Source organism: Petromyzon marinus, chromosome 57 (assembly GCF_048934315.1).
Source record: "Petromyzon marinus isolate PM22_M1 ecotype Great Lakes invasive population chromosome 57, UKy_Petmar_22M1.pri1.0, whole genome shotgun sequence".
Lineage (NCBI taxonomy): Eukaryota > Metazoa > Chordata > Hyperoartia > Petromyzontiformes > Petromyzontidae > Petromyzon > Petromyzon marinus.
The window spans coordinates 1,922,429-1,945,796 of NC_133723.1; the positions used below are offsets into that span (position 1 = coordinate 1,922,429).

The 23,368-nt window shown below is 56.0% G+C and overlaps 3 protein-coding genes across 3 annotated transcripts; 2 read left to right on the forward strand and 1 right to left on the reverse strand.

Moving 5' to 3' along the window:
- The first annotated feature begins 282 nt into the window (after window positions 1-282).
- JTB (jumping translocation breakpoint) lies at window positions 283-6,354 on the forward strand. The gene is made up of 5 exons (XM_032944922.2): window positions 283-528; window positions 2,283-2,323; window positions 2,797-2,873; window positions 4,441-4,520; window positions 5,808-6,354. The coding sequence occupies exons 1-5, from the start codon at window positions 446-448 to the stop codon at window positions 5,962-5,964; spliced, it is 438 nt and encodes a 145-aa protein (XP_032800813.2). The 5' UTR covers window positions 283-445; the 3' UTR covers window positions 5,965-6,354.
- On the reverse strand, window positions 6,229-10,051 carry C57H5orf63 (chromosome 57 C5orf63 homolog). Its single transcript, XM_032975975.2, has 4 exons — window positions 9,878-10,051; window positions 7,494-7,625; window positions 6,973-7,029; window positions 6,229-6,841 (listed from the first exon to the last, which is right to left on the reverse strand). The coding sequence occupies exons 2-4, from the start codon at window positions 7,608-7,610 to the stop codon at window positions 6,584-6,586; spliced, it is 432 nt and encodes a 143-aa protein (XP_032831866.1). The 5' UTR covers window positions 7,611-7,625; window positions 9,878-10,051; the 3' UTR covers window positions 6,229-6,583.
- A 605-nt stretch (window positions 10,052-10,656) lies between these two features.
- LOC116937813 (transmembrane emp24 domain-containing protein 3-like) lies at window positions 10,657-16,668 on the forward strand. The gene is made up of 4 exons (XM_032944928.2): window positions 10,657-10,896; window positions 12,416-12,664; window positions 15,141-16,159; window positions 16,389-16,668. The coding sequence occupies exons 1-3, from the start codon at window positions 10,711-10,713 to the stop codon at window positions 15,369-15,371; spliced, it is 666 nt and encodes a 221-aa protein (XP_032800819.2). The 5' UTR covers window positions 10,657-10,710; the 3' UTR covers window positions 15,372-16,159; window positions 16,389-16,668.
- The last annotated feature ends 6,700 nt before the right edge of the window (window positions 16,669-23,368 follow it).

Sequence of the window (23,368 nt, forward strand, 5' to 3'; positions counted from 1 at the left end):
ACGTCACCGCCGCCCGTGTGACGTTACCGACTGTCATGGTGGCGCCGCCACCGCTCCTCGGCCTCCTCCTCGTCTCGTAGCAGCCGCAGCCTCGCGTAGCGGCGCCACGCTCCAGAGGTCGCCGCCTCCACGCCTCCAGGGACACGGGCCCCCCCCCCCCCAGTGACACGGGCCCCCCCCCCCCAGTGACACGGGCCCCCCCCCCAGTGACACGGGCCCCCCCCAGTGACACGGCCCCCCCCCAGTGACACGGGCCCCCAGTGACACAGCCCCCCCCCCCCCAGTGACACGGCCCCCCAGTGACACAGCCCCCCCCCCAGTGACACGGGCCCCCCCAGGGCTCGCGTATCGCCGCCTGCGCCGCGGCCTCCCCGACCCGCGGCCTCCCCGACCCGCGGCCTCCCCGCGTCCCTCTCTGGGGCCCCGGGGGCCTCCCCGACCCGCGATGCGGGGCTGGGAGCCGGGGCCGCTGCCGCTGCTGCTGCCGCTGCTTCTGGCCGCGTTTGGAGCGGAACTGGGCCTGACCCGGTCAGTGCGGGGGGCCGGGTGATGATGGTGACCGAGATGATACTGATGGTGATTGTGATGATGCTGATGGTGATTGAGATGATACTGATGGTGATTGTGATGGTAATAGTAATTATAGTGATGGTGATTGTGGTGATGGTGATTGAGATGATACTGATGGTGATTGTGATGGTAATTGGAATGATAGTGATGGTGATTGTAATGATGGTGACTGAGATGATGCTGATGGTGATTGTGATGGTAATTGTAATGATAGTGATGATGATTGAGATGATACTGATGGTGATTGTGATGGTAATAGTAATTATGGTGATTGTAATGATAGTGACTGAGATGATACTGATGGTGATTGTGATGGTAATCGTAATGATAGTGATGGTGATTGTAATGATGGTGATTGTGATGATGCTGATGGTGATTGTGATGGTAATTGTAATGATAGTAATGGTGATTGTAATGATGGTGATTGTGATTATGCTGATGGTGATTGTGATGGTAATTGTAATGATAGTGATGGTGATTGAGATGATACTGATGGTGATTGTGATGGTAATAATCATTATAGTGATGGTGATTGTGATGATGGTGATTGAGATGATACTGATGGTGATTGTGATGGTAATTGGAATGATAGTGATGGTGATTGTAATGATGGTGATTGAGATGATGCTGATAGTGATTGTGATGGTAATAGTAATGATAGTGATTGTAATGATGGTGACTGAGATGATGCTGATGGTGATTGTAATGATAGTGATGGTGATTGAGATGATACTGATGGTGAGTGTGATGGTAATAGTAATTATGGTGATTGTGATTATGGTTATTGAGATGATACTGATGGTGATTGTGATGGTAATTGTAATGATAGTGATGGTGATTGTAATGATGGTGATTGAGATACTGATGGTGATTGTGATGGTAATTGTAATGATAGTGATGGTGATTGTAATGATGATGATTGTGATATTGAAGGTGATTGTGATGGTAATCGTATAGTGATGGTCATGATTGATAGTGATTGTGATGAGTCATGGTAATTATAGTGATGGTAGTTGTAATGATAGTGATTGTGCTGATAGTGATGGTAATCATAATCATGGTAATTGTGATGGTAAATGGTTATGTTGGCGATCTTACGATGGTGATGGGACGATTATGGTTTTAGTAATGCTGGGATGATGGTGAGAAGATTTATGATTGTTACGTTAGCAGTGACGATGGTGGTGGTGATAAGGGTCATAGCGGGGGTGAGAAGAGCATTGTTGATGGTGATATGGTAACGATGGCGGTGTGCATCATGACCATGGTGACGATGTTGAGGATAATGATTGTGGTTCTTCAATAACCGTTTGTGGCCTTACAAGGAGCAATATTTATATAGTGATGGTGTTTTAGAGCTCTTAATGGTGGCGAGATGTTAACTACCTCGCCTGGTATACGGGAGTGCGTGGGTTCGATTCCTGACCCTGACGCTTCTTGTATATTTGGAGTTTGCGTGTTCTCCCTCCACATCTAGAAACACGCGTTTAAGAGTCATTTTGCTGCTATACGTTTCCACATGACGAGCCACTTTAGGTGAGCTGTCATTTGTGGCCAGGCCGCTTCTGAAAAAGCGCCACGTAGCTCAGTGGGGCCTTGCCTGGTAAATTCAAAAGTTTAGTTTTAGTTTACCCTTGGCTGTAATGATGCCGCTGGTGGTAATGTTGACGCGACCCCGCAGATTGGCTAACGGTCTCTCTCGTTCGTTTCAGAGTGGCGGACGCCGCGAGTGTGCGGGGCTCTCTGGTTGCAGGTGAGGCTCGCGCTGTTGGAACTCCTCCTGACCCCCCCCCCCCCAGCGCCGGCGTTCCCGCCGCTGGCACTCGTGCGTGAGCAGCGTTTCGTCTCGCCCGTGACGCGGACGTGAATGACAACAGCGCCGCTACTGCGAAATTTACCGCTGCAGCCAATCGGCATCCGTGACCGCATCCACCCCCCCCCCGCTTTTTCCTCCCCGTCCGTGGTTACGTCGCAGCCGTGAGTGCATGCCCATGGCCCCCGAACCGATTCCCGATCCGAGGGCAGAGAGCTGTGTGTTTTTCACCTCATCTTGCCAGCGATGGGAGTCCCGCGCCGTGCATTGGCGGCGGATGCTGGGATGGTTCTAGGCCACTCATCCGTACCGGTCTAATGCAGAGGTGGTGGGCGGGGGGTGGGGGGGAGCATAATGCGGTGGTGGGTTGCGGACGGTCGCCTGGAACGAGCGCTGCTCGTGTGTGGCCACAGTGACGCCGCTTCCGTGCTGGGCGCTGGAGGAGTACCGCACAGTGCAGCCCTGCACCCCGTGCTCCGACTTCCAGAGCGTGAGCGCCGCAAGCCGCACGCAAAACACACAGAAAACACACACAAAAGACACACAAAACACACACAAAACACACACACAAAACACACAAAACACACAAACAAAACACACAAACAAAACACACAAACAAAACACACAAACACACACAAACACACACAAAACACACACAAAACACACACACAAAACACACAAACACACACACAAAACACACACACAAAACACACACACACAAAACACACACACAAAACACACACACAAAACACACACAAAACACACACACAAAACACACACGAAACACACACGAAACACACGAAACACACGCAAAACACGCAAAACACACGCAAAACACACACAAAACACACACACAAACACACACACAAAACACACGCAAAACATACCCCAACACGCACACAAAACATACCCCAACACGCACACAAAACATACACAAAACATACACAAAACATACACAAACCACACACAAAACACACACAAAACATACCCCAACACGCACACAAAACATACACAAAACATACACAAACCACACACAAAACACACACAAAACATACCCCAACACGCACACAAAACACACACAAAACATACCCCAACACGCACACAAAACACACACAAAACATACCCCAACACGCACACAAAACACACACAAAACACACACAAAACATACCCCAACACGCACACAAAACACACACAAAACATACCCCAACACGCACACAAAACACACACAAAACATACCCCAACGCACACACAAACCGCACACAAAACACACACAAACCACACACAAAACACACACAAAACACACGCAAAACATACCCCAACACGCACACAAAACACACACAAACCACACACAAAACACACACAAAACACACACAAAACACACACAAAACACACACAGCACATTATATGCACAACGTAACACAAACGAGCACCGTGTAGAGCCAGGTGGACTTTGTTCGTTAAGTTTTCTAATGGGCTTGCTGGGTAACGTGGCGGTGGACTTATGGGGTCGAGTGCTCATAAATCTGCTGTATGAGATGTTGGTGGTGGACCCGCAGAGTGAGATGGAGGAGGTGGTGGACTTGATGAGAGGGAGGTAGTAGTCCTGCTGGGTGAGGGAGGTGGTGGTGGTGGTACTGCTGGGTGAGATTGGAGGTGGGGGTCTTGCTAGGTGTGATGGAGGTGGTGGTTCTGCCTGGTGAGATGGAGGTGCTGGTGGACTTGCTGAGTGAGATGGAGGTGCTGGTGGGTGGACCTGCTGGGTAAGAGGAAGGTGGTGGTGGTGGTGGTGGTTCTGCTGGGTGAGATTGGAGGTGGAGGTCTTGCTGGGTGCGATGGAGGTGGTGGTTCTGCCTGGTGAGATGGAGGTGCTGGTGGACTTGCTGAGTGAGATGGAGGTGCTGGTGGGTGGACCTGCTGGGTAAGAGGAAGGTGGTGGTCCTGCTGGGTGTGATGGAGGTGGTGGTGGTTCTGCTGGGTGAGATTGGAGGTGGTAGTGGTCCTGCTGGGCTGAGTCCGTGTGGTTGGATCACTCTCCCCGCCGCTGCCGCCCCTCACAGACGGCGATGGAGGCCTGCGTAGCCACGGGATTTGTAGAGAAGCTCAGCTGCGTGGATTCACACAAAGACGAGTTCCGCAGGTGAGCAGCACCCGGTGACTCCGCAGGAAATGGAAGAAGTGATCTTACGGTTAGCCGGTCATTTAACCAGGAGTAAATAATAAGCTCTTTTGAGACTCGTAATTTAATCATTTCCATTTTGTAATGCACACAATAATCTCTCGGTCTCGTGAAGAGAGAACGACTCGAAGGTGCGAGGAGGAACAAAAGACGAGCAGGAAGGCAGCCCACGCGATGAGCCGACCACAATTTCCCAAGCTCTGTCGTTCTCTTTATATTAAGGTGTTATCGACCAACGAGTGATTAGATGCAAGAGTAAATCCGATACGCTTTGGTTCTATTCGGTAAAGTCGCGTAATAGAACCAAAGAGTATGGATCCTTGCAGTCACGAAAGCTTTAAATGTAGAAGAGAAGTAAATCTGATCACCCAGAAAAATCTCACGCTTGTGAGCCGTTACCTCTTCATTCGTTATGCAGGAGGTTGTGGGTTCGATCCCGACGCCTGTATTTTTGGAAGTTTGCGTGTCCTCTCTCTCTCCATCGTTGCATGGATTTTTCTCTGGGTCCTCTGGTTTTCCTCTCCACTTGTAAAATCATTTAGATTATTTGGCTATGAATTCTGACATGATACCAGCCACTTCAAGGAGATAGAGCTATATAGCTTCGTTGGCCGTGGTAAAATAAAGTGAAAAGTTATTGTTCCGTGTGCCCAGGTTGCCTCTGAAAAAGTGAATAGCTCAGTGGGCTTTAACGAGTAAATAAATGTTTAAAAAGAGTACAAAAAACAGATTGAACAGGTGGGGTCGACATTTTTGCTGTACCTCCTGGTGAGCCAAGGAGACGACGCTCCTCGATGCCCACGTGGAATTTAGTAACATTTGTGATCCACCAACGCTCACTGCCACCACAGTGCCGGATTACAGGCGCGCACGGCCACCACCGCCAGCCATGATACAAGGCCGCTCTTGCAAGCGCGACCTGGGTTAAACGTGGGACGGACGTGGCCATGCGCTGCAGATATTTGGAGTTTGCGGTGTCTCTCCCTGTGGTTGTGTGGATTCTTCTCCGGGTCCCCCGGTTTTTCCCTCAATATTTATAATCAACGCGCGTTCAGGGTATTTGGCCTGATATAAATACCCGCATGATGATAAGCAACTTTGTTGGCGCTATCGATTGTGGGCAGGTCGCTTCTGAAAGAGAGCTACACAGCTCGGCGGGCCTCGTCTGGTAACATAAAAAAAATGTTCAAGAGTTTAAATAAACGCTTTGGCGCGTGAACCACGACGGCCTCTCCTCCTTCTGTGCAGCTGCCGCTCGGTGACGGCGGAGGAGCGGGCCTTCTGGCGCTTCGAGCTCGTCGTCGTGGGCGTGGGGGCCGTGCTGGCGCTCGCCGTCACCCTGCGGCACCGCCGCCTCGACCGCATCGCCTCGGACAAGGTGCGCCGTCAGATCGAGTCTCTGTGAGCCGCCGCCGCCGCCAGCGGCAGCGGCAGCGGGGACTCGGTGACGGCGCGGGGGTTGCCGCCCCCCTTGGCTCTGCGCGCCGGCGCGGTGACCCGACGGTCGTGACCGCCGCGAAGCCAGCGGCGTCGCGCAGCATTCGGGGAGGGTCGTCGCCGTCTCCTCCGCCCCCCCTCGCTCGTACCCTGGGGTCCTCCGCTCAGACGCCGGGAAACGCGGGCGCTTCACGGTGGATAAAGCGAGCAACAGAACCGACTGACGCACTCCTTAAACGTACAAACTTTATTTTGTCAGCCCAAGGCAGCGATTGCCTATTTCACTATTTAATGTAAAGAGGCCGTTGGATTTTCAAGTAAGTCGAATACTGTAACAATAAAGCCGATCCTTCACGTGCTCGCCTCGCCTCGAGCTTCTCTCCGCTACCTCGGCCTCTGCCCACGCGAAGAACCAGAGGCCTCGTACAGTGGGGCAGAGACCTCGTACCCGTCATCGATTTGGTACGGGCAACTGAACAGAGTGACTACAAATTACTGCACTACCTCCCACGTCTACAGGGGGTAACGCAGCAGACCCACCGCCCTGGGAGCGGGACGGTGAGGAGGTAACCCTAGGAGGCCCCTCGTCACGCCACGTTCTGCGAGGGCGCCGCCCCGGCCGCCCCCTTGCTGCCGCCGGCCGCCCCCTTGCTGCCGCCGGCCGCCGCGGCCTTGTCGCGTCGGTACTGCTCGAGCGCGCTGAGGCGCCGCTCCAGCTCGCCGGGGTGCACGCGGTGCTCCATGACGAAGCGCCCGTCCAGGTGCACCACCGGGATGTCGTAGCGGTAGCGCTGGAACCAGTAGCTGTGAGCCGAATGCATGATGTCCACCTCCTCCAGCTCCACCTGGCGACGCGTGCAGCCACGCGGGGCGACGCGGTCACACGCGGTCACGTGGGTGGTGGTCGCGGTGGTGGTGGTGGTAATTACTCCTGTGATGGGTGCGCGGTGGTGGTGGTGGCTGCTCCGTAGCTTACCCGGTGAAGGAACGGCTTCAGCACCTCCTTGGCCTCGTTGCACAGGACGCAGGGGTGCTGCACAGAGACCGCGGTGCGCGTTAGTGGCTGTGGGGGGGGGCTGATGAGGTCGGATAGAAAGGTTAAGGGAAAGTCTGGGGTGACGGAGGGGGGGGGTCCACGGTCGCTAAGATGTTAACTACCTCGCCTGTTATACAGGAGGTCATGGGTTCAATCCCGACCTTGACGCCTATATATTTGAAGTATGCACGCTCTCCCCGTGGTTGCGTGAATGTTTCTCTGGGTCCTCGGTTTACCCCTCCGCATTTATAGTTAACATCAGACATTCAGAGTATTTGGACTGCTGCTATAAATTTGCACATGGTGATGATAAGCCCACTTCGTTGAGCTGTCATTTGTGATGGCCAGGTCGCTTCTGAAAAAGAGCTACACATCTCGGTAGGCCTTACCCGATAAATAAAGTAGTTTAGTTTAGAAGGGGGGGGGGGGTGGGGAGGTGAGCGGGGCACATCCGGCCTCACCCTGGTGAAGAGGGTGAGCACGGGCAGGCGAGGCCCATCGCCGCTTGTGGCCGCCGTGCGCTGCCCCAGGGCAGCGGCCCCACGCACCGTGGCCGCACGGCGCAGGAGGGTCCACATGGCGAGAGCTGTGACCTGGAGGGGCACGGGAGGGTAGGGGGTCACGGGGGAGTGGTCACGTGAGGGAGGAGTCATAAGAAGGGGGTGGTCACGGGGGAGGAGGGGTCAAAGGAGGGGATTACGGGGAAGGTTGTCCAGGGTGGGTCACGCGTGGGGGAGGGGGTCACTGGATGGGGTCAGGGGTCAGGGCCCAGGCCTCGATCGCCACGCGAACGCAGCATGGAGTCGGCTGTTGTTGCTGCCAGGCGGCTGTATTGTTCCTCGCTGCGATCATCCCCCTCCCACCACCGACTCCTGATACAGGGGCACAACCCCCACCGTGCATTGTGTTGTCGCTCGGCTATAGCCGGTTGCACGTGTCCGGCCCTTTACTTTGATCCACTGCTGGACGAGGGCCTTCCTCCCCAGTCACGGTCGCGGTGTTGACGATGTCGTGACTCGCGCGCCTCTCTTTCGGGCCAACGCCACCCATAGCACCCGTTGTGCATCCAGTCTCAACCTCCCGCTAAGGCTTCCCCGGAACTGAGCGTCAACTCGCCCACAGTCGTCCAACAACTCCCACAACAACACACTCCGCGTGCTGTGAACAAAGGCCATCGGCCGAAACGTCGGCCATCGTATAGTGCGCTGTATATAATAGAGCAGTGGTTCTTCTTAACCTGTGGGATGGGTGTGCACGCGAGATGCCCTTTCTGGGGGAGGTGCAAGACATGGGCAGAGTTATTTTTTCTCCAAAGGTAAATAATCGAAAACACAAATTAAGCAAACGGGCACGTAAGTTTGAACTTTGTTGTTCCATCAAACCCAATGTAGTTATGAACGTTTTACTTTTTTTTTAAAGATTGAGAACCTAAGTGCGGGGGGGGGGGTGTGCAAGGCTGCATTACCACACTGCCACGTGGTGGTGGTGGCGGTGGTGTGTTTCCCCTGTTCGGAACGGGTGGCGTTGTTGTGTTCGTGCCGCCACTGCTGAACGCCGCCCCAGCAGCAGCAGCAGCCCGTGACCTGCTGTGTGTGCGACAGCTACAATGGATGTGGCTGTTGTCTGACAGCGGTGGTGTGTGATGTTTGTGTGGCTGTTGTCTGACAGCGGTGGTGTGTGATGTTCGTGTGGCTGTTGTCTGACAGCGGTGGTGTGTGATGTTTGTGTGGCTGTTGTCTGACAGCGGTGGTGTGTGAGGTTTGTCCGGCTGTTGTCTGACAGCGGTTGTGTGTGAGGTTTGTCCGGCTGTTGTCTGACAGCGGTTGTGTGTGAGGTTTGTGTGGTTGTTGTCTGACAACGGTTGCGTGTGAAGTTTGTCTGGCTGTTGTCTGACAACGGTTGTGTGTGAAGTTTGTCTGGCTGTTGTCTCAGTGGGGAGACAAAGGCGGCCGGGCATGGTTGCTGTCCCACCCACCCCCTCGTGTGCCGTGATCACCTTCATAGGTGGTGGTGCTGCTGCTACTCGCTAACAGCACTTGCCCCTACAGTCTGTTACAGGCTACACGGGGGATCTTTGTTTGCGGGGCGTGTAGGGTTGTTGTGGATGGTTGTGATTGTGCGTAGGGTTGTGGATAGTGGTGGATAGTTGTGGTTGTGTGTAGGGTTGTTGTGGATGGTTGTGATTGTGTGTAGGGTTGTGGATAGTGGTGGTTGTGTGTAGGGTTGTTGTGGATGGTTGTGATTGTGTGTAGGGTTGTGGATAGTGGTGGATAGTTGTGGTTGTGTGTAGAGTTGTTGTGGTGGGTGGTTATGGTTGTTGTAGATGGTCGTGGTCGTGTGTAGGGTTGTGGATGGTTGTAAATTATTGTGGAATGTGGTGGTTGTGTGTAGGGTTGTTGTGGATGGTTGTGATTGTGCGTAGGGTTGTGGATAGTGGTGGATAGTTGTGGTTGTGTGTAGGGTTGTTGGGGATGGTTGTGATTGTGTATAGGGTTGTGGATAGTGGTGGGTGGTTATGGTTGTTGTAGATGGTGGTGGTTGTGTGTAGGGTTGTGGATGGTTGTAAGTTATTGTGGATGGTGGTGGTTGTGTGTAGGGTTGTTGTGGTGGGTGGTTGTTGGTGGTGGTTGTGGTTATTGTGGATGGTGGTGGTTGTGTGTAGGGTGGATGGTGGTGGTTGTGTGTAGGGTTGTTGGTGGTGGTGGTTGTTGGTGAATGGTTTTTGGTGGTGGTGAATGGGTGTTGGTGGTGGTGAATGGTTGTTGATGGTTGTGATTATTGTGGAAGGTGGTGGTGGTTGTGTGTAGGGTGGTTGGTGGTGGTGGTGGTTGTTGTTGTAACTCACGAAGTGGCTGTTGTTGCCGAAGAGACTCGCACGACCGCTTCCCTCGACCTCCAGACCCCGTTTGTGTGCGATTGGTCAGCGGGGTCACGCGGGTTACCAATGCTTACGGATGACGTCATTCGTGCGCACGTCTGGAGCGGGGCGTGACGTAGGGCCGCTTGTTTACCCCCCCCCCCACCGCAGTGACGTCCCCGGAATGGTATTCCTCGCGCGACGTCACGAGCCGTCGTGACGTCACGTGTTTGTTTTTCCGCGTGACGTCACGGCCGCTTCCGCCACGTGGACGTGCCACGTTGGGGGCCCCGCCCCCAGTTACGTGGGGTGGGCCGTCGTCTCGCGCGGGTCAGCGAGCGAACGGTTGTGCGCATGCGCGTGGCGCTGTCAATCAACGCAGAGGGGGACAGCACAGAGGGGGACTCGTGACAGAGGGGGACAGCGTACAGAGGGGACTCGGCACAGAGGGGGACTCGGCACAGAGGGGGACTCGTGACAGAGGGGGACTCGGGACGTGGGGACTCGGCACAGAGGGGGACTCGGCACAGAGGGGACTCGGGACAGAGGGGACTCGACGAAGCGAATTCACGCACAGAGCGGATTCGGGGACTGCTGAGGGGGTGAGTGAGGCAGTCGGTGGGTGAGGGGTGAGGGGGTGAGTGAGGAGGTGAGGGGGTGAGTGAGGGGGGTGAGTGAGGGGGTGAGTGAGGCAGTCGGTGGGTGAGGGGGTGAGTGAGGAGGTGAGGGGGTGAGTGAGGCAGTCAGTGGGTGAGGGGGGTGAGTGTGAGGGGGGTGAGTGTGAGAGGGGGTCACTACTGGATGCGCTGAGCCGGGGTCTCATGAGGAGCCGAGGGAGTCCCCAGGTGGTGGTGGGGGCCCTGGCCGTGTGGCCGCTCCTCCTCCTCCTGCCGCTGGGCGTCCCGGTGGTGTCCGCCACGGAGCTCACGTTCGAGCTGCCCGACAACGCGAGGCAGTGCTTCTATCAGCACGTGGCGGCGGGAGCCCGCGCCTCGCTCGAGTACCAGGTGAGGGGAGCCGGGGTGAGTGCGTGAGGGGGTCCCCGGGGTGAGGAGGTCAGGGGGACGGGGGGGGTGAAGGGGTCCACCACCCCCGGGGTGAGGAGGTGAGGGGGACGGGTGAAGGGGTCCACCCCCCCCCCCCCGGGGTGAGGAGGTGAGGGGGACGGGTGAAGGGGTCCACCACCCCCCCCCCGGGGTGAGGAGGTGAGGGGGACGGGTGAAGGGGTCCACCACCCCCCCCCCCGGGGTGAGGAGGTGAGGGGGACGGGTGAAGGGGTCCACCACCCCCACCCCCCCCGGGGTGAGGAGGTGAGGGGGACGGGTGAAGGGCTCCACCCCCCCCCCCCCCGGGGTGAGCTGCTGTCACTCGTTGCCAACCTGCGGCCCGGAGCGAGGCACGCGGCAGCTCTGTGGCTGTCCCCTTGCGCGGGCAGTTCGGTTAAAAACAAACTAAAATCTTTAAACACAATTTAACGTAAAGATAATTGATTACATAATGTGGGTCACTGTGGAATGTCTTGTTGACTACAAATTGTACAAGGGTCACAAACTGCGTTGTTGTTACAGAATAACGAATGTAGGGGGGGTAAAAAATATCTGAGTGGACAACAGTTTAGTTCACCACTTGTTTAGTTTAAGTCAGAATGTTGTTGTGTACAAGTAGCTCTGCGTGCGTCATGTGGCTCTCCCAACTATTTTGTCAAAAACTAAATAATATTAATAATGGCTCTTCTTCTTCCTGCAAAGGTTACGGACCCCTATGCCGTCAATGTCCACGCGATGATGATGATGTCAGCCCACTTTCGTTGAGCTGCCATTCGTGATGGCCAAATTAGCTGATAGCTCAGTGAGCCTTACCTGGTAAAATACAATTTTTAAAAAATGTTTTTTTTTATGTTATTAGCCACTTGAGTCACCTCTGCACTCCTATCGTGATTCTTTTGTATTGTTATCGTAACGTTCTGATCCGCCCCTACTGGACATCTGTGGACAAAGAGCTTTATAGCTCATCAGATTCCTCCATTCTAAAGATTATATTCTGATTCTGAGTAGCCACAGGTGAGAGCGGTGGGGGAGGGGGGGGGCTGGAATCGAGGTGAGGGGCAGCCGATAGGAGTTGTCTCTAAAACATTTAAACTAATTTTTATTTGACTAGATAAGGCCCCACTGACCTATACAGCTCTTTTTTTCAGAAGCGACCTGGCAATCACAAATAATAACTCAACGAAGTGGCTTACTCTTAAACGCACAATTCTAAACGCGGAGGGGAAAACCGGAGACCCCGGATTAAAGATCCACGCGACCACGGGGTGAGGGAGCAAACACACAAACAAAAGTATACAACAGGCGTCGGGATCGAACGCACGACCTCCTGTAGACCAGGCGAGGTAGTCAACATCTCACCACGGAGAGAGACACGCGGACTCCGCGCGCACAGCGGCAGGCATCGTCAGGCCGGGATCGAACCCGCCAGCTCCGCCCGTGTGCCCGGCGAGGCGGCTCACGTCCTGGCTGCACGTGCCAGGTGATCACCGGGGGACACTACGACGTGGACTGCCGCCTGGAGGGCCCCGAGGGCGGCGTGCTGTACACGGAGACGCGCAAGCAGCACGACAGCTTCGCGTGGACGAGCGAGCGCGGCGGCCTTCACAGCTTCTGCTTCTCCAACGAGTTCTCCACTTTCTCGCACAAGACGGTCTACTTCGAGCTGCAGGTCGGGGACGAGGCGCCGCTCATGCCCGAGATGGGCCGCCGCGTCACGGCGCTCACGCAGGTGGGAGCCCCAAACGCCGCCGCCGCCGCCACCGCCACCGCCCACAACGAGCACCACCACTCACAAGCACCACCACTTACAAGCACCACCACTCACAAGCACCAGCACTCACAAGCACCACCACTCACAAGCACCACCACTCACACCAGCACTCACAAGCACCACCACTCACAAGCACCACCACTCACAACAACCACCCTGCACCAACAACAAGCACCACCACTCACAAGCACCACCACTCACAAGCACCACCACCCACAACGAGCACCAGCACTCACAAGCACCACCACTCACAAGCACCACCACTCACAAGCACCACCACTCACAAGCACTACTCACAAGCACCACCACTCACAAGCACCACCACTCACAAGCACCACCACTCACAAGCACCAGCACTCACAACAACCAGCCTGCACCAACAACAAGCACCACTACTCACAACGAGCACCACCACTCACAAGCACCACCACTCACAAGCACCAGCACTCACAACAACCAGCCTGCACCAACAACAAGCACCACCACTCACAAGCACCAGCACTCACAACAACCAGCCTGCACCAACAACAAGCACCACCACTCACAAGCACCACCACTTACAACAACCACCCTGCACCAACAACAAGCACCACCACTCACAACAACCACCCTGCACCAACAACAAGCACCACCACTCACAAGCACCACCACTCACAAGCACCACCACTCACAAGTACTACTCACAAGCACCACCACTCACAAGCACCAGCACTCACAAGCACCACCACTCACAAGCACTACTCACAAGCACCACCACTCACAAGCACCACCACTCACAACAACCACCCTGCACCAACAACAAGCACCACCACTCACAACAAGCACCACCACTCACAACAACCAGCCTGCACCAACCTCACCACGCTCACCCCCATTCACACTTCAGCCACCCCGCAACAACACCACCCTCAGCCACTACTCACCCCTACTCCTGCTGTTTTTAAAGGAACCACCACCAACAACAACAACCACCTTTCACAACTTCCAGAGCCACCACCCAGCACCACCAATCTACAACCATCACCCACAATCACCTTCTACCCACAGCAGCCGCATCCACTTCCCAATGCAAGCTGCCCCCCCATAACACCGCCGGCATCCATAACCACCAAAGGTAAAGGTCCCCCCCGCGTAGCCTTAGCAGACTGTTGGGTCAAGTGCTGTTAGCGAGTAGCAGCGCCTATGAAGGCCGACACGACACACCAGGGGGTGGGCAATGACGCTCAGCCGCACTAGGTACCCATTTGAGGCTGAGTCGACCTAGGGGAGGCCCAGGACCGATTCACTGGTGTTGACCGTGAGCGGGAATCGAACTCGGGTGGCCGGGTTCGTAGCGCGGCGCGCTGACCACTGCGTCACAACTATCCTAACCCACAACCACCCAAATACACAACCACCCTGCACAACCACCCAAATACACAACCACCCAAATACACAACCACCCTCCACAACCACCCTGCACAACCACCCAAATACACAACCACCCTCCACAACCGCCCTGCACAACCACTCAAATACACAACCACCCTCCACAACCACCCAAATACACAACCACCCTCCACAACCACCCTGCACAACCACCCAAATACACAACCACCCTCCACAACCACCCTGCACAACCACCCAAATACACAACCACCTCTACAACCACCCTGCACAACCACCCTCCACAACCACCCTCCACAACCACCCTGCACAACCACCCAAATACACAACCACCCTCCACAACCACCCTCCGCAACCACCCTGCACAACCACTCTGCACAACCACCCAAATATACAACCACCAAAGTACACATCCACCCTGCACAACCACCCTCCACAACCACCCAAATACACAACCACCCTCCACAACCACCCAAATACACAACCACCCTCCACAACCACCCTCCACATCCACCCTGCACAACCACCCTGCGCAACCACCGTCCACAACCACTGTCCACAACCACCCAAATACACAACCACCCTCCACAACCACCCTCCACAGCCACCCTCCACAACCACCCTGCACAACCACCCTGCACAACCACCCAAATACACAACCCTCCACAACCACCCTGCACAACCACTCAAATACACAACCACCCTCCACAACCACCAAAATACACAACAACCCTCCACAACCACCCTGCATAACCACCCACATACACAACCACCCTCTACAACCACCCAAATACACAACCACCCAAATACACAACCACCCTCCACAACCACCCTGGACAACCACCCAAATACACAACCACCCTCCACAACCACTCTGCACAACCACCCAAATACACAACCCTCCACAACCACCCTGCACAACCACCCAAATACACAACTTCCACAACCACCCTGCATAACCACCCAAATACACAACCACCCTCCACAACCATTCTGCACAACCACCCAAATACACAACCACCCACCAACATTGCCCCCCACCACGCAGATGGAGTCGTCGTGCGTGAGCGTCCACGAGGGCCTGCGGGCGACGCTGGACTACCAGACGCACCACCGGCTGCGCGAGAGCCAGGGCCGCGCGCGTGCCGAGGAGCTGCGCACGCGCGTGGCGCTCTGGTCGCTGGGCGAGACTGTGCTGCTGCTGCTCGTGGGCGCGGGGCAGGTGCTGCTGCTGCGCGGATTCTTCAGCGAGGACCGCCGGGCACAGGCGAGGTCATAGACCGCCCGACCACCCGCGCGCCCCCGTGTTTTGCGCGCCCCCGTGTTTTGCGCGTCCGCGTGTCCGTGTGCCGGTGTGCCCGTGCGTGCTCGCGCGTGTTCTTCTTGTACGCGCGCGTTTGCTTCGCGTAGCTACCACGTGCGTTGCTGTGTGCGTGCGTGTGTGCTCATGTCGGTGTGTGTGTGTGTGCGTACGTGTGTGCTCATGTCGGTGTGTGTGTGTGTGCGTGCGTGTCTACGTGCACGTGTGTGCGTCTTTGTTGTACTCTTGGGGAGCCGTGGTGCAGCGGTTAGCGCTACGCTGCGCTGCCAATCCGGGGACCCGAGTTCGGTTCTCGCTCACGGTCAACGCCGGTGACGATTATCTCAACCGGTCTTGGGCCTCCCCTAGGTCGACTCAGCCTCAAATGAGTACCCGGTGCGGTGCTTAAAAATCGCCACTGGGGGAGACAAAGGCGGCCGGGCGTGGCGCTGGCCACCCACCCCCTCGTGTGCTGCTGCTCGCTAACAGCGCTTGCCCCGACAGTCTGCTGAGGGCCATGCGGGAGGACGCTCGTCTTTCGTGTCGTACTATTGGCCCCACCCTCTCTTGTTTTGCCTCGGCCACCTTGCCGAGCCCAAGCGTTCCATGCCCTCTCCGCCACGGCTGCCTCGCCATGCCTGGACACCCTTGGCCACCCCTGATGGACGCCTCTGCCCCCCTCTCCCCCCCTCTCCCCACCGCTGCCATTGTTGTGCTTCTGCGGGGTGAGGGGCGCGGGGTGAGGAGCGCGGGGTGAGGAGCGCGGGGTGAGGAGCGCGGGGGGCATGAACGCGGGGTGAGGAGCGCGGGGTGAGGAGCGTGGGGTGAGGAGCCCAGGGGTGAGGAGCGCGGGGTGAGGAGCCCAGGAGTGAGGAGCGTGGGGTGAGGAGCCCGGGGGTGAGGAGCGCGGGGTGAGGAGCGTGGGGTGAGGAGCGCGGGGTGAGGAGCGCGGGGTGAGGAGCGGTGGGGTGAGGAGCGCGGGGTGAGGAGCGCCAGGGGCATGAACGCGGTGCCGATCGGTGCCGATCCGTGCCACCTCTGCCCCTCGCTCTGCGTTCTCTGGCGCATCCTGTAGCACCTCGCGACCGCCACGCACTCTGAATATCATTCCCGTGCATTTTGACTTCATTGTTCGTCCGTAGTATTATTATTTCTGAGTCGTGTAACGATTGCGGGGTGCCGGAGGCGCTCTTGAACGTGTCTTGACTGTAAGCGTCCGCGTTTGTTGCGGCCGCGTGAATAAACGGAGTCACTGCGGCAGCGGTGGCGGAGCGAGGCGAAACTGTCGGCCGTCATCGGTTCTGCTCGGGCGCCGCGGTGTCAGCTGCAGCGGTTTCGCTCCGAAGTCTGGAGGGGAGAGTGAGAGAGAGGGGAGAGTGAGAGAGAGAGAGAGAGGGGAGAGTGAGTGAGAGAGAGGGGTGAGTGAGAGAGAGGGGAGGGTGAGTGAGAGTGAGTGAGTGAGAGGGAAGGGAGAGTGAGAGAGTGAGAGAGGGGAGAGTGAGTGAGAGAGAGGGGAGAGTGAGAGAGAGGGGAGAGTGAGAGAGAGGGGAGAGTGAGTGAGAGGGGAGAGTGAGTGAGAGGGATGAGTGAGAGGGGAGAGTGAGTGAGAGAGAGGGGAGAGTGAGTGAGTGAGTGAGAGGGAGAGTGAGTGAGAGGGGAGAGTGAGTGAGAGGGGAGAGTGAGTGAGAGGGGAGAGTGAGTGAGAGGGGAGAGTGAGTGAGAGGGGAGAGTGAGTGAGAGGGGTGAGTGAGAGAGAGGGGTGGGTGAGTGAGTGAGTGAGAGGGGAGAGTGAGTGAGAGAGAGGGGAGAATGAGTGAGAGAGAGGGTGAGTGAGAGAGAGGGGAGAGTGAGTGAGAGAGAGGGGAGAGTGAGAGAGAGGGGAGAGTGAGTGAGAGAGAGGGGAGAGTGAGTGAGAGAGAGGGGAGAGTGAGTGAGAGGGGAGAGTGAGAGTAAGTGAAAGAGAGAGAGGGGGGAGAGTGAGTGAGAGAGAGGGGAGAGTGAGTGAGAGAGAGGGGTGAGTGAATGAGAGGGGAGAGTGAGTGAGAGAGAGGGGAGAGTGAGTGAGAGAGAGGGGAGAATGAGTGAGAGAGAGGGGAGAGTGAGTGAGTGAGAGGGGAGAGTGAGAGTAAGTGAAAGAGAGAGAGGGGGGAGTGAGTGAGAGAGAGGGGTGAGTGAGTGAGTGGGGAGAGTGGGTGAGAGGGGAGGGTGAGTGAGAGAGAGGGGTGAGCGAGTGAGAGTGAGTGAGAGATAGGGGAGAGTGAGTGAGAGAGGGGAGAGTGAGTGAGTGAGAGCGGAGAGTGAGGGTAAGTGAGAGAGAGGGGGGAGTGAGTGAGAAAGAGGGGAGAGTGAGTGAGAGGGGAGAGTGAGTGAGAGGGGAGAGTGAGTGAGAGAGAGGGGTGAGTGAGTGAGAGGGGAGAGTGAGTGAGAGTGAGTGAGGGAGAGGGGAGAGTGAGAGTGAGTGAGAGGGGAGAGTAAGTGAAAGAGAGAGAGAGGGGGAGAGTGAGTGAGAGAGAGGGGAGAGTGAGAGAGAGGGGGAAGAGTGAGTGAGTGAGAGGGGAGAGTGAGAGAGACAGGGGAGAGTGAGTGAGAGTGAAAGAGAGAGAGGGGGAGAATGAGTGAGTGAGAGAGAGATAGGGGAGAGTGAGAGAGTGAGTCAGACCCCCCTCAAATATTACGTCACAAAGCTCTGCCGCCCCCCCAAAACCATATTTCCATTTTGAAAATAAAACATGCTTCAAATCGCTTTAAACTATTGTCATTGTAGTGCGTATTTAATGTGGCGCTGCACTCTAATGTGGTAGGAGTGTTGTTATAACAATTAGTGTTATAACAATTCTATATTTATTTAAAGTTGCGCATTTTTACGTGACGTCACATTTCTCAAACTCCCCCCCAGGTGCGTGACGTCACACAATGTATAGTTGAGCGTGCGCGATGCAGTCGTACTGTCGGTGAGGTAGGGCCGCTGGTCGTTCCGTGCGCTCATGCGCAGTAGCAGCCAGTTGCCGTGCAGGCTGCGAGAGACAAAGACCACACACCCCACAGTACAGCCTTAATAAGAGGCAATTCAGTGGACACGTGTAAAATGACACATTTCATCTGCTGCTGGTTATCCATACAAATTGGGGGCGAGTAGCGGCTACGGAGGCCTGGACTGTCTCCCTAGTGACGATGTTTACACATCGCACCAGGTACTCATTTGCGGCTGAGTCGACCTAGGGGAGGGCCCAGGACCGGTTCAGATAACCGTCACTGGTGTTGGCCGTGTGCGGGAATCGAACCCCGTGTCGCCAGGTTCGTAGCGCAGCGCACTAACCACTACACTACCGTTTCCCGCACACACGCACCCCTACACACACAAAGATAAAGACAAAGATCCCCCGTATAGCCTTAACAGACTGTAGGGGCAAGTGCTGTTAGCGAGCACCTATGAAGGCCGGAACGGTACACGAGGGGGTGGGTGGCCAGCACCACGCCCGACCGCCTTTGTCTCCCTAGTGGCAATGTTTACACACCGCACCAGGTACTCATTTGAGTCTGAGTCGACACACACACACCCCTACACACACACACCCCTACACACGCACCCCCACACACACGCACCCCTACACACACGCACCCCTACACACACACCCACACGCACCCATACACACACGCACCCCTACACACACACACACCCCGACACACACACGCACCCACACACACACACACCCCTACACACACGCACCCCTACACACACCTACACACACGCACACACACCCCTACACACACCCACACACACCCATACCCCCCTAGCCAATGCACAGTTCCCCTGCACGTGCGAAGTGCCGTTGTCGAGAGCCCCGATGCCAGACAGCGCTGCCGCCGCTTGGCTCGCCCCGGCTGTCTCCCCCCGGGTGCTGCTGGGGGGGGGGGTTCTGTTGACCGTTTCCAGGTGCCACCTAAGGGGGGTCCACGAGCGACTCAGATTGCCCTTGCACCCCGAGCCATGGGGCCAGCCACTGCCCCCCCCCCCCAAAAAAAATAGTCTCGTACAACCCTCCTGAGTCGGGGTGAGTGGGTGAGTGGAGGTGAGCGTGGTGAGTGTAGGTGAGCGGAGTGAGTGGAGGTGAGCGGGGTGAGTGGAGGTGAGCGTGGTGAGTGTAGGTGAGCGGAGTGAGTGGAGGTGAGTGGAGGTGAGCTGGTGAGTGTAGGTGAGTGGGGTGAGTGTAGGTGAGTGGAGGTGAGCGTGGTGAGTGTAGGTGAGTGGGGTGAGTGGAGGTGAGTGGAGGTGAGCTGGTGAGTGTAGGTGAGTGGAGGTGAGCGGGGTGAGTGGAGGTGAGTGGGGTGAGTGGAGGTGAGTGGAGGTGAGCTGGTGAGTGGAGGTGAGTGGAGGTGAGTGGGGTGAGTGGAGGTGAGTGGAGGTGAGTGGGGTGAGTGTAGGTGAGTGGAGGTGAGCGGGGTGAGTGTAGGTGAGTGGAGGTGAGCGGGGTGAGTGGAGGTGAGTGGGGTGAGTGGAGGTGAGTGTAGGTGAGTGGAGGTGAGCGGGGTGAGTGGAGGTGAGCGTGGTGAGTGGAGGTGAGTGGAGATGAGCGTGGTGAGTGGAGGTGAGCTGGTGAGGGCACCTGGTGCGGGCGCGTTCTGCCGCCGTCGCCGTGAGGAGCAGCAGCAGCAGGAGCAGTGAGGACTTCATGGCGTGCCCGGGGTGCCAACTGTAGACCAGCAACTGTGACCGTCTCGCGTGACCTGTTGGGTCCAACTCGAACCGTCTCACTCAACCATAACACCTACACACTCACCCATACACCTACACACTCACCCATACACCTACACACACACCCATACACCTACACACTCACCCATACACCTACACACTCACCCATACACCTACACACTCACCCATACACCTACACACTCACCCATACACCTACACACCCATACACCTACACACTCACCCATACACCTACACACTCACCCATACACCTACACACTCACCCATACACCTACACACTCACCCATACACCTACACACCCATACACCTACACACCCATACACCTACACACTCACCCATACACCTACACACTCACCCATACACCTACACACTCACCCATACACCTACACACTCACCCATACACCTACACACTCACCCATACACCTACACACTCACCCATACACCTACACACTCACCCATACACCTACACACTCACCCATACACCTACACACCCACCCATACACCTACACACCCACCCATACACCTACACACTCACCCATACACCTACACACCCATACACCTACACACTCACCCATACACCTACACACTCACCCATACACCTACACACTCACCCATACACCTACACACTCACCCATACACCTACACACTCACCCATACACCTACACACTCACCCATACACCTACACACTCACCCATACACCTACACACTCACCCATACACCTACCCCACCACACCCATACACCTACACACCCACCCATACACCTACCCCATACACCTACCCCACTCACCCATACACCTACACACTCACCCATACACCTACACACTCTCCCATACACCTACACACTCACCCATACACCTACCCCACTCACCCATACACCTACACACTCACCCATACACCTACCCACCCACCCATACACCTACACACCCACCCATACACCTACCCCACTCACCCATAACACCTACACACTCACCCATACACCTACACACTCACCCATACACCTACACACTCACCCATACACCTACACACTCACCCATACACCTACACACCCATACACCTACACACCCACCCATACACCTACACACTCACCCATACACCTACACACCCACCCATACACCTACCCCACTCTCCCATACACCTACCCCACTCACCCATACAGCTACCCCACTCACCCATACACCTACCCCACTCACCCATACACCTACCCCACTCACCCATACACCTACCCCACTCTCCCATACACCTACCCACTCACCCATATACCTACCCCACTCACCCATACACCTACACACCCACCCATACACCTACCCCACTCACCCATACACCTACACACCCACCCATACACCTACCCCACTCACCCATACACCTACCCCACTTACCCATACACCTACACACCCACCCATACACCTACCCCACTCACCCATACACCTACCCCACTCACCCATACACCTACCCCACTCACCTATACACCTACCCCACTCACCGATAAACCTACCCCACTCACCCATACACCTACCACACTCACCCATACACCTACACACCCACCCATACACCTACCCACTCAGCCATACACCTACCCACTCACCCATACACACACCCCACTCACCCATACACCTACCCCACTCACCATACACCTACCCCACTCACCCATACACCTACCCACTCACCCATACACCTACCCACTCACCCATACACACACACCCCACTCACCCATACACCTACCCCACTTACCCATACACCTACACACCCACCCATACACCTACCCCACTCACCCATACACCTACCCCACTCACCCATACACCTACCCCACTCACCCATACACCTACCCCACTCACCCATACACCTACCCCACTCACCGATACACCTACCCCACTCACCAATACACCTACACACCTACCCACTCACCCATACACCTACCCACTCACCCATACACCTACCCCACTCACCCATACACACACCCCACTCACCCATACACCTACACACGCACCCATACACCTACCCCACTCACCCATACACACGCTCACCTATACACCTACACACTCACCCATACACCTACCAACTCACCCATACACCTACCCACTCACCCATACACATGCTCATCCATACACCTACAACAACAACCGCCATTCGCCACTAAGTGGCGGTGACGTCACCACGACGCTTGTGCCAGGCCATGTGCACCTTGAGGCCACGTGAAGTGTCGAACGCCCGCTAGCAGGTCACGGGGCAGACCCAAGTGCCACGGGTCGACTAAGATGACTGAGATGACTGGCTGATGCACCACCTGTGCTACCCTACTGTGCCAACCTGCTGTACTTTAGCCACCCGGCGCTCCGCTCGTTGTTGTGAGCGTCGCTCCTCCGCCCTCCGTTGTTGGAGGGTGACTGCCTCCAACTGCCCAGTAGAGTCATTCACGAGCCTCCTCCACAGAGGCCGATCTTGACACTGCTGGTACCAGTCATCGGCAAGTCCACTCAGCTCCACGTCCTCCTGTACCACATCACGCCATCTCTTCTCTAGCCCGTACCGCGCCCATTTAGCCCCCTCGATCCGGCCGAACAAAAGCTGTTTCGGCATGCGGTGGCTAAACATACGGGCTACATGACCCAGCTAACGCAGCCTTGCCTGCCGGAGGAGCTCACCGATGGGGCCTTGCCCAGATCTTTCAAAGATTTGTGAGCTCCTCACACAATCCAGCCTGGTTAAACCCAGGATGGATCGTAGGCAGGCTAGCCTAAATGTTTCTAACCGGCGAAGATGTTCCATTAGGGGGGTCCACGTTTCGCAAGCGTAGAGAAGGGAGGGAATGACCGTGGCCGAGAAGACCTGAAGCTTAGTGCAGAGCGACAGACCAGGTAGCTTGGGAGATCATCTCTACCCGGTGCCTTTCCTGGTTTCAGACTCCGGATCGCCTTCAGTACTTCCTCAACAGATGGCACCTCAGCCAGCCACTCACAGGGGGTGACTTCTTGCAATATTTGAGGCACTGCAGCCTCAGCAGGGTCATCCCCACTGTGTGCCACGTTGTTTTCCTGGCTGAGGGATTTCCCCTCCCCCAGGACCTCAGAAATGCTCAGCAAATCTGCAAACCCATACACACGCTCACCCATACACCTAGAGTAAGGGAAAAAAGTATTTGATCCCCAACTGATTTTGTACGTTTGCCCACTGACAAAGAAATGACCAGTCTATAATTTTAATGGTAGGTTTATTTGAACAGTGAGAGACAGAATAACAACAAAAAATCCAGAAAAACGCATGTCAAAAA